The 16,193-nt window shown below is 56.1% G+C and overlaps 1 protein-coding gene across 5 annotated transcripts in view; it reads right to left on the bottom strand.

Annotated features, from left to right (window-relative positions):
* CTIF (cap binding complex dependent translation initiation factor) overlaps positions 1-16,193 on the bottom strand; it is a 250,086-nt gene that overhangs the window by 70,407 nt on the left and 163,486 nt on the right. For 2 of the 5 annotated variants that reach the window (XM_036244763.1, XM_036244765.1), the window contains 2 exons: positions 11,774-12,266; positions 9,075-9,374 (listed from right to left, as the gene is read on the bottom strand). In XM_036244763.1, coding sequence (XP_036100656.1) covers positions 9,075-9,374; positions 11,774-12,266 — 793 coding nt within the window. Of the gene's footprint in view, positions 1-388; positions 450-9,074; positions 9,375-11,773; positions 12,267-16,193 lie in introns of those variants that run through there. The other 3 variants (XM_036244764.1, XM_036244766.1, XM_036244767.1) reach the window with 2 other exon arrangements.

Below are 16,193 nucleotides of genomic sequence, written 5' to 3'. Positions count from 1 at the left end.
TGAACCTGGGTGTGCTCCCTTTATAAAAGACTCTTGTGGTCACCCAAAACCCCGATTCTCCAATGTGAAAGCTCCAAGCATAATCCTGTAACTCCTCAGGTGGGTCTTCCTGAAGCAGGGCTTCTGTTAACCTCTCCGGGTCTCTAGCCTCCCATCTGTAACAGGAATGGGTTGGATGAATAATCTTTAGGTCCACACTGCTCTAGGATTTGTAACTAATCTTGGGATGCTACAGCTCAAGGGCCAACAGTGGATCCCAGTCCTGCTTCATGGAGCTCAGACCCTTTCACCTCTCAGGTTCCCACGTGCTCCATCTTGTAGACTGCGTCCGAGTCGCCACTAAGACGCTTGATTCCAGGTCCGGCAGTTCCCCAGCATCCCTCACTTGCATCACTTCTTTGGGTCTTGGTCCATTATATTTCCCCCAACTCAGAAAAGTTTGCCAGTTCCTAAAAAGTTAAACAATTTCCATATGACTTAGCAATTCCATTTGTAGTTCTGCATCCAAAAGTATCGAAAGCTGGGGCTCAAGCAGACACTTGAATCTGAATGTTCATAGCGGTTATTCACAACAGCCCAAAGGCGGACACAACCCACGCACCCGCCGATGATGAATGAATGGAGAAACAAAATGTGGTATAGCCAGCCAGACAAGGAAATATTACTCAGCCAAGAAAAGGAAGGAAATTCTGACGCATCGACGAACCTTGAGGGCATAATACTAAGCGAAATAGACCAGACACAAAACGACAACCACTGTCTGATTCTACTCACATGCGGTATGCACGAAACATGCAGATTCACGGAGGTGGAAGGTGGAGTGCAGGCTGTTGGGGGCTGGGAATTATTGTTTGGTGGCTGCAGGAGTTCTGTTTGGGACAATGAGAGGGTTCTGGGGGTACATGGGGGTTGTGCTTGGTGCCGTTGAACTATGCACTTACAAATTGTTAAAATGATACCTTTTATGTTGCATATGTTTCCCACAATTTACAAAAATCACCAAGTGAGAAAACTAAACCAAACAAACCAACAACAAATCGCCCTTCACGCTCCTTCTTAACCCCTCCTTCCAGGTCTGGCTCCCCAGAGAAGCCTTTCTCACTCTGCTGGACTATGCAACTTGGGCAGGCCTCCCAGCACCCCAAGCATATTTGTAGGAAACACCCAGGATCCTTGGGGCCTGAAGGACTTTGGGCCCAGAGGAAGACTTCGGGCAATCACTCAAAACTATTTGCTCCCTTTGGAAGAATGACCCTCTGCCGTCCTCTGCCTGGCCGGGGTCCACACTCTCCCTCTGTGGTGGCTGGGAGTCTCCCTGGGAAGCAGGGACAGGGTGGTGAGCAGTTACATAACCCGCAGGGAGATTTTTTCCATCGGCCCGGCGGTGCCAGCTTTCCAGTGGCGGCCGCGGCAGGTAGAGGCGCCCTGTCTGGGCCGGCCGTGCCCGGGCAGGGCAGCGATGCTGTGATCTGGAGCGGCTTAGCATAGCTCGGATTCCCACTGGCGGCCGGGGGCCGGCCACTCGCTGAGCTGCGGGAAAGGATCTGCTGTCTCCTGCTGGCCTGGCTCTGGGGAGGAGGAGGTGCTGGGGGTGCGCTGCCAGCCAGCCAGCCAGGGGTGACCCTCTGGGGCCCAGGACACCCGAGCTGGCCTTCTCCGATAACCCACTTATCTGCAGGCCTGCCTCGGCGTGGCAGCTTCAGACAGGGAAGTGCCCGGCCAAGTTTTATCAGGGAATTTAGCAGGAAAAATGAAGCTGGGGTGCGGGGTGAGGGTGTGCAGGGAAGAGGACACAGCCTGGCAAGGGACATGGGCGACGGTGAAACCCTTCCTGACCTGGGTCAAGCTCCCCTGGCCCAGACGTGGGAGGGGGCAGAACACCGCTCCGTTCCCTTCGCGGCTGAGGCTACTGCCCACCTTGGGCCCCACCGAACCGAGGCTCCCGGAACCGGCCATCTGATGTGTGCCCAATACCTACCAGGTGCCAGCACAGTGGGGGGAGGGGCGGTGCAAAGATGACAAGACACAGGACACCTGGGGACAGTTTCCGAAAAGCCTGACCGGCAGGCTGCTATCCTGGGCTCCTTCTGGGATCGATGGAGTCAATGGTCCCTTTCTCTCTTCTGCTTATTTTCAGGTGAAAAAAAACAAAATGCTTTTTTTCCCCTGAAGGAGTCAAGGGCTGATTCTGTCCCACTGAATATTCCCAAGTTTCAGAGGGGGCTTTTGATCTAGCACTTTCGGAAGCCCCCACCCCACACTGACCAGGCAGAGAAAGCCGGTCTGAACACTTGCTCTGACATTTGATCTGGGGCCTGGATAAAACACCAGGCTCGGGACAGTACCCGCACCTGCACCCACCGGGGAAGGTGGAGGGCGCACAGACAGACAGAGACGGCGCCACACACAGGCTCTGCCGTGTGCTGTACACAGCAGATGCTCAATAAGTGTTTGGGAGAAAGGTAAGATGCACTCATGCCAAAGCCAGTGTGGGCAGCAAGTACGCAAGGAGACGCCAGGCTCCCACCCATTGGGGCAGCCCTGCCTGCCAAACTCCTGTGACATCAGTCTCCCATGACATGTGAGGCAGGCCTGCCAGTGCCCACCCTGGGGGGATGTGCGTGCCAGCTCGGCACAGCCCTCGCGGGCAGGACGCGACCTTCAGCATGGGCGCCGATGACTCAGGGTGCTAGAGGCCAGCCAGCAGGTGGAGCAGACTTTTTTTTTTTTTAAAAAGAGACCTTTGGTGGGCGCCTGAAATCACTCTCCAATCTGCCCCCTGGCCCTTTGCTTTCCCCTCCAGATTCCCAGCCACAGTGGAGGGAGCTCAGGGTGGGTCCAGCCAAGGGCTTTGCTTGGGCTCCGGAATGAACAGGACAATGTGCTTCTCTCCCTGGGTATGCCCGGCTTGGGCTGACAGCAAATCCGTTCACATGCCTGGAGTGCATGTTGGCTCAGGGCATGCAGAGGGAGAGGAGGTCCGAGAAGGGGTGAGGGTCGAGGGGCAGAGCCAGGCCTCGGGAATCACAGCTGCGGAGCTCGTACGGATAAAGCAAGTGGAGATGGAGAGGTGTGTCCTCAGACATCCTCTCCCTCCACCGGCCCAGAAAGCTGAGACGCGAGACCACCGGAAATGCCGTGCGCTTATTCTAGACGGGTGGGCTTTGACATCCCCGCTCATAGCTTCACGAGGCAGATTTCTGATGTCCCTAAGCTTCTGACCCTTATAAGCTATTTGGGGGACAGTATGGCAGGGGAGCCTGGAGCTTGGTGCTGGACTGACCGCCCCCATTCGGCCCCATCCCTTGGGTAGGGCTTGTAGTCCTGCTGAGCCACTGTCCTTACCTGTAACATGGGGAAGGATTCCTGCCCTGGAGCCCACCTCGAGAGAGAAGCCCCATGTTCACACGCCTGAAAGTGCTCAGGAGAGCGGAGAAGCACATCACACAGCAGGGGGCACTGGTGCCCAGACCGGCCCAACCCTCCCTTGCACAGGCTCTGCCTGAGACCTGTTCTGTACGAGTCAACATGCCAGGGGCTGGGGACCCACGATGACTCCATCAGGATTCCTGCCCTTGAGGAGTTTACAACTTAGAGCTGGTTAGAACCCCAAGAATCAAGGGTAGCCCCTTTCCTCCTTTCCTCTGTAACAGACGGGGTTGGAAACGCCGCGCTTTAGACAAAGGAACAGCTTTTGATTTTCCTGAGACCCTGAGCTAACCAGGAGAGGAGGCGGTTTCCCTTATGACCAGAGTCAGAGGACTGGCCCCTATGGCCCCCGGAGAGGGACGGACGCTCCGCATGAGCCCTGAGATGTACCTCACACTCTGATCTATGGCCGGGGCAGCAAGACCAGAAACCCTTGAGCGCCCCGTCCGGCACTAAAACTCACAGTTCGAATCATTCCCAGAGACCCCGCAGAAGCCCCAAGAAGCCCCTGCCACCACTTGGCTGAGTTTCTGTACATCCAAAGCCCCAGCCAGAAGCTCTGAGTTCATCTGTCTCTACCCCAAGGTCAGTTTTTTAAAGAGGCTGTCTTCTAGAAGGTGCAGGCAGAGGGCAACTTATTTTGAAGTCTGGTCACATTCCAGATTCGGATTCTGCGTTGTCTTTTCACAACAACCCTGCCGTGTTTACGACTTGGTCGAGATGGTTTTTTTTTGTTTGTTTTTGTTTTTTTTCATAAAAAGGTATCGCATCCTTCTGTTAGAGGTGTTGTTGGTAACGGTTGCTAGGGAGAGCTGGGTGCAGCCACAGACACACTGATGCCGCTCTAAGAATACTCCGCTCCGCATAGCTCACATGCAGACACCTCCTGGCTAAACAGGGCGCACATTGCAACAGGAGGCTCAGACTTGCACCCCCCTGCATAGCTCGGCAGAGGAGCGCTCCCTGAGCCCAGCTGGAAGGCCTGGGGTGCGACGGGCCGTGCTGGGTGGAGGGGCTCAGGCCTCCAATTCCTGTCATTCCAAATGGCCCATAAACAGAGGCACGCTCATTCTTCACCTCGCCGTGAAACGGGCGTCCCCTCCCCAGCAGCGTGCAATCCCTGGTGAGGATCAAGGCAGCGTCTTGGGATTTCTGTCACCCAGGGGCCCTGGGCAGCTACATTCTCCGGGAAATCAGAAATCATCAAGCCACATACTGTGGTGGGTGTGGGCCTCTGTGACCACGAAGAAGCTGGGAGCCGGGTGGGAAGACCCAGGCTGGGCAGTGAAGAGGATCACCTCCCCAGCTTTACCTAGTGGCCCCGGCTCTGGCACAGCCTGGTAACGTGGTTGAGAGGGGGGCCCCTTTCCTACCAGATGTGATAGCTGCTCCGACAACATCTAAGGCAAAGAAAAAGGAACAGGACATGGGCAGAGGAACGGAGGAGAGAGAAATGGGGTCAGTGGAAGAGGAGAGGCAGTTCTGGGCCCCCACTTGGTTCACTTGGAACCTCGGGACGATGGTGAGGAACATGGAAAAGGGCCCCTGGGATGGGCCAGACCAGCTTCCTCACTGCACAGAGGGGAAACTGAGGCTGGGCAAAGTGAAGGGGCGTTTCAACTGCTGATGTCTCCTTCTTTGGTGTTCTCCACCAACTCACCCACAGGGCTCAGCAAAACTCCAGTACCTGGCAGCTATGTCTGGACTCCTTCATGGGGCGACAGGCAGGGCTAGCTGGTTCGTAAGTGACCAGGGCAGCACGGTCAGGGCATTCTGGAGCATCTTCCTGACAGTGCTGCTCAACCTGCTGCCCCGCAGACTCACCTGGGGAGTTCTTAAAAAAAGATGCCCAGGCCCGTGCTTGGGGTCGGGCCCCGCAGCCATGTTTTGAGTCTAATGGAGAGCTAGGCTGAGGACCACGGGCCTGGAGAAAACTCGGCGGCTGACACTCAACATTCCCAGGCTGGATCCCCACTCCTGACAATCACACTGTGAAAAGAGAGCGCCTCAGTCGGCCCATCTGTGAAACGGACCCATCGCCCACAGCCATCCGCCGCCTTGTTGCTGGGCCAGCAGCATCGGCAGCAGCTGGGAGTGTGTTAGAAATGCAGAATCCCAGGCTCCACCCGGACTCCCTGAACCAGAATCTGCATTAAGTGAAATCCATGTGATTTCACACGCACATTCACGCTGAGAAACTGATCAAATGGACGTGCTTGGTTGGCACATAACAGACATTTAAGAAAGGGCTGTTGGTGAAGTAGAATTTTACTTATAAGAGCACCACTAAGAAAGAACCACATCTCGGACAAAAATACTCAGCTTAGGTGTAAAATCTGAAGACCATTTTTGAGCCGGGGGCTTGGTGACAGGGGTCCGCTGAGACCCCAGGGTGGGTCTCGGGCAGCACCACAGCTCATGAAGGCAGTGCTTCTGGGTTCCTTGAGGTGACAATGCTGAGTCTAGCTGGGAAGGGTCAAAGGTCCTTTGACTTCCCCCTGGCCCCATCTCCTTCTCCATGGGGGCTGTACCCCAACCTGGCAGGCAGCCCTCACACGTCTGCCGAGCGCGACCGCGCTGTCAGAGCCGCTCCGGTTCTCCCGGTGCTCAGTGCTGACGCCCAGGCAGCAAGCGCGGCGGGCCCAGGAGGGAGCACCCAGAGAGCTGCGGGCACTGCCCGGAGGGCCGTCACACCCGGGGCCCTTGGCAGCCAGCATCCATCACCGAGCTGGGCCTCAGACCCTGGATGTGGAGGCAGCAGCCAAACCTGACCCCGTGAGGGGCATCTCAGAGGCCACAGAACCGAACCAGGGGAAGCAGGGAACACGGGCCTCAGAGGGAGGAAGGGGCGGGAAGGGCTCTGGGGCTGGGCCCAGGATTGCTGGCGAAGGGATATAAATCGGATTTGCCAGAAAATGAAAGCTGGTGAAAAGAGACATCCCTGTGGGTGTTAAGAAGGGAAGTGGGGTTTGATGAGCCACGCTCTCTTCTTTGTACTCTGTGAGTCCGGGGTGGTGGGTGGCCATGAATTACGCTGCCTGGAAAGCCTACGCCAACCGGCCACGTCCTGGGCCGCAGAGAGGAGTGGTCGGGCCCCCTCGGGCCCTGCCGGCCACGTAAGCAGGGGTCTGTAACAGCGGAGGGGTAGCCTCACGCTGGTACATCCCACCTGTCTTCCATGGGAGCCAAAGGGCCCCGGACAGTGAGCACCTCAGGAGGCCTGGGTGCCTGGCTCGAGCCCTCTGGTTATCCCTTCAAGGGGCTCCCTCCTCAGCTGACATGCAGGCTGGGGCTGCAGGTGGTGAAGAGGGACATTTAGATTTCTAAGTACCTGACCCACAAATGCCTACCAGCAAACAGCAGATGTGGGGGTGACAGCTCTCCTCTGCCCCAGAAGTAAGGTGGCATCCACAGGGTTGACATACCCATCACTGAGCCACAATATGGGGTGAGCAAGTTCTGAGGACTAGGGGGATGCAGGGGGGCTTCACGCCAGTGGCAGGTCCTGGGAGAGTGAGGGAGGAGGCGGCCAGTGGGGCCACGCAGCCCCTCCGGAGGCCCCCGACTCAGCTCCAGCAGCAGGGTCCTACGGCCACTGCCGAGCGGCCGAGCGCTTCCCCGGCGAGAGCTGCAGAGGCCGGGCTCCAGCTGACAGCACAGATCAGCCCGAGAAGCCCCGTTTCTCAGATTTCAGTTTAGACTCGTTCCCTGTCCCAGTGTTGGCCAAACCGTGTCTCTCAGCGCAGCGATTCTGCGAGAAGTTATCAGCTGGGGACTGTAGAGAGGACTTCACCGAGTTCAACACTGCCAAGCAGCATCCCTTCTTGCCCCTACGCCAGTCTGCTTTGTGACTGATGGAGAGGCCGGTGTAGGGCCCCAGAGCCCCTTTTGTGGGTGAGCATTTGCCAGGACTGACGCTTTGCCAGACTCTGTGGGCAAGGCCGCTCTAACCTCGGGGCATTGCAAGAACCTGGGCAGGGTCCTGGGTGGCCCCTGTGGTCAGCTGCCCTTCCCGGCTGGGTACTGCCCCATGCCCTGGTGTCTGTCCATCACTGGCTCTGGCTCAGTTACCGGGCTCTGGCAGCCATTGTCTAGAAATCTTGTCCTATCCTGGCCCTTCCTGAGAAAGGACAAAAGCCAAGGCCAAAGGCTGATCCCATCCCTGACTCCCCGTGCCTGGCGGTACGTGGCAGACAGGCTGCTCCCGCCGTCACCCTCCACACTCTCCCAGGACATTCCGGCCCGCGAGGAACATGCCCAATGTGCAAATCCCTCAGGCAATGCGGGAATTCGTCACCAGGGCAGCGTGGGTGACCCAGGAATGGGAACCTGATCAGGGCCGGGAGCTGGAGAGACGCAGGCCAGGCTGGCCAGCCCGGGCTCAGGTTGCAGTGAGCAGGCTCCTCGGGAAGAGGAGAGCACGGCGGGTCGGAGCCCTGTGGGCAGCCTGTGAAGAGGGCTCCTTCCTCCCTGTTCTGAGGGAAAAAATAGCAGACCGTGAACCAGGTGGCTATGCCCAGGGTGACCTCCTGTCCTAGTCGACGCCTGGTGTCTAGGTGTAATTATGAGCAGAGCCCCCCGACTGCCGGAAGTGTCATGGTCCAGATGACCCATTGCGTGGTCCCCCTGGTTAAGACAACCTTGCAGGTGGTCTCGTCCAGGCCTGACTTTCAGAACCTCCACGCCGCTGTCTTACTTGACCTGCACTGGGAACTCAGTTTATATCTCAACTGGTCTGATGTTCAGAGTAAACGTAGAGATGCCTTTTCTCCAGTCAGGAGACCCCAAGGATAGTCTCAGGGCCTGGCGCGGCCACCATGCCATGCCACCTGCTACCTGTCCCCGAAGCCACCGGTTCTGGGGCCAGCAGTTCACCTGCTACCACCCAGGACAGACGAGCAGGTATCAGCCCCCAGCTCCCCACTCACTAGATGAAACTGCTGGGCTCAGTCTAAGTGCCCGTGCCCACGCCTCCTGCACCCTCACCAGCACAGCACAGTGCCGCTGGGCTCTGCCACCCATGCAGGAAAGAATGAGGAGCCGGATTCAGCTCTCCGGGGGTGGAGGGATTTTAAGTGGGAAAGCACCAAGGGACAAGACGGTGTTAAGTCACTATGTGGTTTCAGGAAGCTCAGTGCACTGGCAGCCAGACCAGACCTTCCCTGCTCACAGCCCTTGTGCCTTCCGCTCAGACCCGGCTAAGCACCAGCTACACCCAAGGGCACCACCTCCGGGGGAGGGAGTTTGGGGGAGGGGGTGGTTTGGGGGAGGAGGAGTGAGAAGAGGGAAGTCCACAGCGAGGAGGAGGCCGAGGAGGCCGTGTCTGCTCGGACGGAGGGAAGAGGTCAAAGCACAGCCTGTTAGGACGGAGAGCCAGCCCTCTTCTCATGGAAATAGAAAGAGAGAAGGCTGGGTAAACATGACGCGCCTATGGAATTATATTGGTCCACCGTAACCATGGAACACTCACACAAACACGCGCAAATCCGGCCACTCACCCCTGCCCCTTGAGTGCCTTTTTATTTTCTATAATTAATCGGGCAAGGGTGGAACTTGGGAAAAGTTCAGCGTGGTCAGATCCGCAGCCCTCTCTCTAGTAATAACCCGGGGGCGGGGCGGCCCGGCAGCTGTCGGTGTCGGGTTACCTGGAGCATGTTGAGGAGCAGGCTCCGGAACTTGGTCCCCTCCACCATGAAGAGTGCCATCTTGTCGCAGAGCTTGGCGGCGGTGAAGGCAAAGCTGCGGTCAGACACGGCCTTCTGGTAGATGGTCCGGACGATCTCGCCCAGCATCTCCTCCGAGTTGGTGGAGTTCTGGGCCTCCTCCATGAAGGTGGTGAGCTTGGCCTCCACGTCGCTGCTGTTGTTGCGCATGCTGTTCAGGATCTCGATCAGCTTGTCCATCTTGTTCTGCTGCGGGCTGGGGGGCTCCACGGGCACCTCATCCTGGGCATGGGACACAAACCGAGTCGCCCGAGTGGCGCAGAGGTTTCTGTGTGTGTGTTGGGGCAGTGGCCCGTGGCGGGAGGGCTGCCACCCCCAGAAAGGACCCACCTGCCAGAACCCGGGTCCGAGTCCCCCCAGGAATGCGGACCTCCACCAAGGACCCTCAGGCCCCGGCTCTCTCCTGACCGTTTCCTTGGCCCCTGTGACATCCTGAGCTGAGCCTTCCGGTGAGGTCTACCTCTTACCCGGGATTCTAGGTACACTGGTTCTGTTTGTCTACTTGTTCATCAAAGGTCTCAACCCAGCAATGATTTAATAGGGCTTATAAAAGATGAAATAAGATCAATAAAAAATTGGGTCAAAGACAGAATGAGGGCAGGAACACTGGGCCAGGAAGGAAGGTGGCATCCAAAGGCTGGCTGTCGGTCAGAGGCACCCTGGAGGGGCTCTAGGTTGCTAGAGCCCAAGGGTGGTTGTGACCTCTGGACACAGGGATCCCTGTGGACACGGTCCTGGCTTTGCGTCCTAGGGAGACCGTGCTGGCCTTCTACCCACAAACGACACACCAAGGAGCCCTCCAGTGCGTCACTGACGACCGGCACCGCTGGGAGGGACATTTCAGACAGAAAGCCCACACCCTGATGAGGCCTCAGAGCCGCTGCACCAGACCAGCTGGGGGCGAGACAAATGGTCTCAAAAGTATTTACTCAAACACAACAGGTCGGGGCCCAGAGTATGACCAACCTGATTGCTGGGGTGTGAGGGTGGGGTGAAGGGCAGGATTAGGGACGTGGAGTAAGGTCACCTGCCTTTCTGTTCTCGATGAGGAGAGCTCTGGGCTGGGCGGACAGACAGAGGTTCTAGAACCTACTCTCACCTCTAGCCATACGGCTTTGGGCCTCTGTTTCCTCCCCGGTAACAGGAGGTTATACAGAAGGCCCACAGCTTCCCCTGCGCCCGACCACTGCCTGAGCCCATGCCCTTCCGGCCCAGGAGGCCTCACCTGAGGGAGCCCTGAACCTGAGGAATGGGTGCTATGGATCTACTTTATCTGTTCTACTCCCACAGTCCTTACCCACCCCTCTGCCCAACCATCTGGGCCCTAGGGCAGGAACGGTGGTCTGTATGTGGAATACTAACCACACACGAGGGTCTTCACATGTTGTGACATGTCATCTTCCTTGTCTGCAAGGCGGGTAATATTACACCCATTTTACAGACAAGTAAATGGGCTCAGAGAGGTTAGGTAACTTGCCCAAGGTCACCAAGCCAGTCAAAGGCAGAGTGACGACCAAGCCTGGTCTGCTGGCCCCTCAAGCCCGTGGGGTCCCCACTCTGCGGCACTGCAGTAGGTTTAGTGACCGGGGAGGGCTTAGTGCCCTCGCTCCCTGGCTGGGCTGCAGCCGTCTGGCCCGGAAGCTGTTCAGGTGCCGACTGCACATGGTTGTCGGCTGGGAGCTCCTCCCGGGCTCCTTGTTTTGGGGCGTAGGGGGAAGGTGAGGCTTTCCCGAAGGACCCTACAGGGAACAGTGGGGTGGGGATGCTAGGAGCAGCATTTCAGCTTCAAGACTTGATGGGGGCAGAGGCCTGACCTGCCTGTTCTGGGGAGAAAGCTGGAGGAGAGAAGGCAGTAGAGAGAGGCCAGAGACACCCAGAACGTGGAGCTCCCCAGAAACCCCCGGAGGAGGACTCCAGGAGGCCTTTCTCAGGACGAGTTCCTCTCCAAGGCGACCTTACCTTCCCCTTGGCTGGGGGGGGGGGGCAGGGGGAGCACAGAGAAGTCTGCTGCCAGGGACAGGGCCCCGTCCCTCTGGAGGCGTGGGGTATCTCCTCCTGAATCTGTGAGCCGAGCTCTTGTGATTGGGGAGTGAGGTCTCCTTAAACCCTGTCCCTTACACCCCTCACTGGCCGCTGGGGGATGAGGGGACGGCTGAGGCCTGCTCGCCCTCTGGTCATCACCCCTTTCCCTCTACCCTGGCAGGGGCCACGGCCTGGCTGCTACTGACCTCGGAGAAGCACCAGTCCTTCTCTTAAAAGTCTGTTTCCCCCAACCGGCCTTTAGCATGAACAGGGCAGTATCTGACCCCAGACAACGCTGAAGGGAAGAACCAAGGCTTCCCCACACCCTCCCATCACCCCCAGGCATGGGCTGCTTCCTGCCCTCTTAGGCCTCCTGAGGGGCCAGAAGGTGAGGAGCCAGAATGTGCTGGAGGGGTTCAGGCAGAGCTGGCCACAGGCCTGCCCTCTGGTGGCCAGGGGTCCTTATGGCAATGGTGGCCAGGTGTGGGGCCCCTGCTTCTCTCCACAGGGCTCGCCGGCCCTGAAACCCGAGCCCACCCACCAACATGCCTACCTCACACCGTCCTCCCTGGTGGAAGAGAACACGAAAATTCAATTACCGGTACCTTTTCTTTCAGCCTCCGCCGCAGCCTGTCTTTGGAAGACTGGAGCAGGGTAATTTTGGGCCGCTCCCCGACGCGCTCGGGGATAATACTGTCTTTACGCTTTGTCTCAGCCTCTGGGGCTCCCGGCTGCTGCGGGGGCAGCCTCTCGGAAGCCGCTGGGGCCAGGCCATCAGGACTGCGGGGGGGCTCGAGGCCACCGTGCCCGGTGTCCCCCAGGGCATCCTCAAGTTTGGGGCTCTCCACGGTCACGGTCTCTTTGGCATTGCGGTGGGCGCCTGCCTCCCCCTTGTCGCTGGGTGGGTGCTTCATGTTGCTGTGGTGCCAGCGCCGGTTCTGACTGTAGCCGTGATGGGTGGGCCTCCCTGAGGGGTGGGGCACCGAGCCCCCCTGGTAGGATTTCTGATGGTCCCTGTTGTGTTTGGCACTGCCCGGCTGGTGGTCACCATGCTGCTGGGGCTTGTTCCCTCCTGGAGGTCTCTGCTGCCGTCTGCAGACCAAAGGGAAAAACAGAGAGGGTCAGCGGGTGGGCTGCTCAGGGCCCCTGCACCCAAACACTGTGCGAGGCATTCGCTGAGCTGCTCATTTAGTCATTCTCTCAACACCCTTCCTGCGTGCGCCCTGTGTGCTAGGCTCTGCGACGCGGCCTGGGGATCAGCAGAGAATGAGATGGCAGGTCCCTGAGATTATAAAGATTTAAGCCAATCCTTGACTTAAAGTAAGTATCTCATTCCCCTAGTAGAAGCTGCTTTAATACACGTTCGGGGGGATAACACTCAAACGATACAACAGCGTGTACAGTGAGCCTCCTGCCTGCAGCCACTCTGTGTGTTCTCTTGAAGCAGCTGTTGTCCTTGTGTCTCTTCCAAACACATTCGATGCATGTTTCAGCAAAAAGTACACAGCCCTGCATCCGATAACAGCTATCCTATTAATGACTTTTTAAAAAAATCCTCACCTGAGGACACGCTTGGAGAAAGAGAGAGACACAGAGAGACAGAGAGAGAAACATCGATGTGCTAGAGAAACACGATTGGCTGCCTTCAGGGATCAAACCCGCAACCCAGGTATGTGCCATGACCGGAAACTGAACCTACAACCTTTAGGTGCACAGGATGACGCTCAACCAACTGAGCCGCTCCAGCAGGGCTCCTGTTAGTAACTTTTTACCACAATGGCCCTTGCAAAGCTATATTATTTATTAAACAACTTTTTTTTTTTGATACATTGACATTTTCACCTCCAAATCCAGTAACAAAATATGCTACAAGAAGTTATGAGCTGAACTGTGTGCATCCCACCCCAATTCATGTGTTGAAGCCCCAACCCCCAGAACCTCAGGAAGTGACTGTATTTGAAGATAGGGCCTTTAGAAAAGGGGACATCTGTAACACTGTCAACAATAAAAATAAATTTTAAAAAGGTGATTAAGTTAAAATGAGGCTATGAGGGTGGAGCCCAATCCAATGTGACTGTAGTCTTGATAAGAGATTAGCACAGACATGCTCATGCACAGAATGACCATGTGAGGGCACAGCGAGAAGGTGGCCATCCGTAAGCCAAGATCACAGGCCCCAGAAGAAACCACACCTGCTGACACCTTGATGTTGGACCTCCAGCCCCCAGAACTGGGAGAAAATAAATTCCTGTTGTTTAGCCACCCAGTCTACGGTACATTGTTACGGCAACCCAAAGCTGACTAATATAGAAGTGATATTTAGCATAATGGTTTTAGGCAAAGACAGGGTCACCAATTTACTTGACACAACACTCTCTAAGCAGAGCATATCGTACGAAACAAATCCGCGGTGTGTGCCATGGGACAAACCAAATCTGCGGTGAGTGCCACGGGACAAACCAAATATTTTGATTTGTGGATCGGAGGCAAGTGGGTGGGTGGGGGGGCGCATTCTGACGACCCTCAGTCTTGTGCACAGGGCTCTCCCGTCGCTCTGTGTTCCATCAGTCCCCCACTCACGGCGTTCTCTGCGCCACAGCTCTATTTGGGAGTAGTTGGAGAACAGGATGACCATGAGCCCCTCAAAAGTTGTAAAGTTGGAGAAGGAAGTTTGCAGAAGGAAGACTTTACCTTCTGAAAAATGAGGTAACCCACCGGGATTGACTTTTCTCAGCATAATTCCTGGACATTCATCCACATGGTTGTGTATATTAATAGTTCATCCCTTTTCCCTGCTGAGTAGTATTCCACAGTGGGGATGTACCAGTGAGTTATTTACTCACTGAAGAATATCTGGTTGTTTCTGGTTATTGGCTATTATGCACAAAGCCGCTAGGAACACTTGTGTACAGGCTTTTGTGTGACGTAGTTTTGATTTCTCTGGGCTACACGCCTGGGAGCACCACGGCTGGGCTGTAAGGTAGCTGCATATTTAGTTTCTTACGAAACAGTCAAACTGCTTTCCAGAGAGGCTGCACCATTTTATATTCCCATCAGCAACGCACGAGAAGTTTCCGGGCATATTTCTTTGGGTAATTTTCAGCCCCACCCTTTTTCTTTCCTGCTTTCTGGACTCTCAGGACACATGAAGCTCAGTTCATTCTTTTCGGTCCGTTTTCTCCCTGTGGCTCGGCCTGGATCACGTCTTCTGTTCCGCCTTCCACTACGCCAGCTTTTCATGCTCTCTGTTCCGCTGTCCAGCCTGTCCCTTGTTTTCAAGTCAGCTATTACGTTTGCGCTTGGTTCTTTGTTACATCTTCTGTTTCTCTGCCAAGATCTAGTTTTCATTTGTTTCGAGTGTTTCTAATGGTTCTTTGCTGCACTTTTATGTTGGCTGCCTTAAAATCTTAGATAATTCTAACATTTCTGTCATCTCGGTGTTGACATCTACTGTGTTGTCTTTTTTCGTTCAAGTGAGATTTTCCTGGGTTTTGGTATGACAGGAGCTTCTCAGGTGAAACCTGGACATCTCGGGCATTATGTGAGGAGACTCTGGACTTCATCAAACCTCGTGTCTGGTCTCCTCTGACCTCGCTCCGAAGTGGGAAGGGTTGCCCCGCCTCGTGGCTGCCAGGCGGGGAGCAGAGGTCAGATTTCCCACTGGGCTTTCTTCGACACCCCAAAGTGGGGTCCTGTCTACTACTGGCAGGGGTGGAAGTTCTGGATCCCCACACTGACACAGGGTGCCTTGCCACACCCTGGGAGGAGGGTGGAATCTCGGCCCCTCACTTGGCCTCTGCTGGCATGGGTGGGGGTACAGTCAGCACTTTCTGGGGCACTGGCCCGGAGCAGAGCAGCTATTGTCTAAGAGTCTCCTGTCTTGTGAGGCTGCCCCTTTCTGGTCCCGGCTAGAGAGGGCAGGTTCCTGTTGGGCTTTGTGGGCCCACTGTGCCTGTTTGCATTTTGGGTTGCCAGCACCTTTACCTCCAAGCCTTGGCCATAGGAGGCGCAGAAGAAAGCTCAAGCAAGTCACCACCTGTCATTCCTCAGGTGCCCGTCCGCCTTCTCTCCACCTTCTGGAGTCCTCTTGCGTCTGTTTTTATATGCAACGTCCAGCGGTTTCAGTTGTCTGCATTATTCTAGTAATTTAAGGGTCATTACAGAGAGAGTTCCAGCAGCCCGGTATGCTGAACGAGCACGAGGCCTGCGTGGTAACTTCATCCTTGCCTGGATTTGATCTCAATGGGCTTCAAGTTCTGGAAGACGGTCAGTTTGCGCTGACAGCAGGGGAGGCGTCACCAGCGTGGACACCCCAGGGAGAGTTGGGCCCCATCAGCCAAGTGAGTCACGGAGCCAGGCTCCTCCCAGGAGTCACCAACTGACCACGAAAGAAATTCCACGGCCCACCAGCTCCCCAGGGTGTCTTGTGCCTGTGACTTTAAAGGGTGAATTCTCCCTACTTTGATTTTCAAGGACTTTCAACTAATTAGCCCCCTCTCCTTCCATTCTCTTTGTTCTTCGAGTGTGAGTAATTTTTAAGCTCAGAGAAGAACTTTGGAAATTCCCTGGCAGATAATGCTCGGTTCTCACAACTTCTGTCATCCTTATTTAGACCTTGTGTGGTGCCTGCAGCCATGGTCCAATGATGCCCCAGAGAGTGGCTGACCAAGCCCTTCCCAGCATTTGTCTCGAAACCGTATGGCTTCCCAGTGACCATATCAGGGATTTCCCTCTCTCTGCCCCCGATCTGCCCCTCCCCCAACCAAACCAAACCAAACTTCCCTCTACCTGGAGGAGGAAGGGGCAATTTCTACAAGGCGGGGGGAGGTCAAAGGCTCAGGAAAAAAAAAAAAATTCAGCCAGGTCTTTGCAGAGCTTCTGCTGTTTCTTTCTGGAATGTTTCTTTTTGGCGGGGGGTGGGGGTAAGAATTCCATGTCCCCCTGGTTCAAAAGACCTTGGCGCCAGCCTGCCCTGCCAGTACAGCACAGACCAAGCTTGCCGGTTCTGGGCAGTAGCGC

Source organism: Molossus molossus, unplaced genomic scaffold (assembly GCF_014108415.1).
Source record: "Molossus molossus isolate mMolMol1 unplaced genomic scaffold, mMolMol1.p scaffold_m16_p_6, whole genome shotgun sequence".
Lineage (NCBI taxonomy): Eukaryota > Metazoa > Chordata > Mammalia > Chiroptera > Molossidae > Molossus > Molossus molossus.
This window is presented reverse-complemented; position numbering and strand designations above follow the sequence as displayed.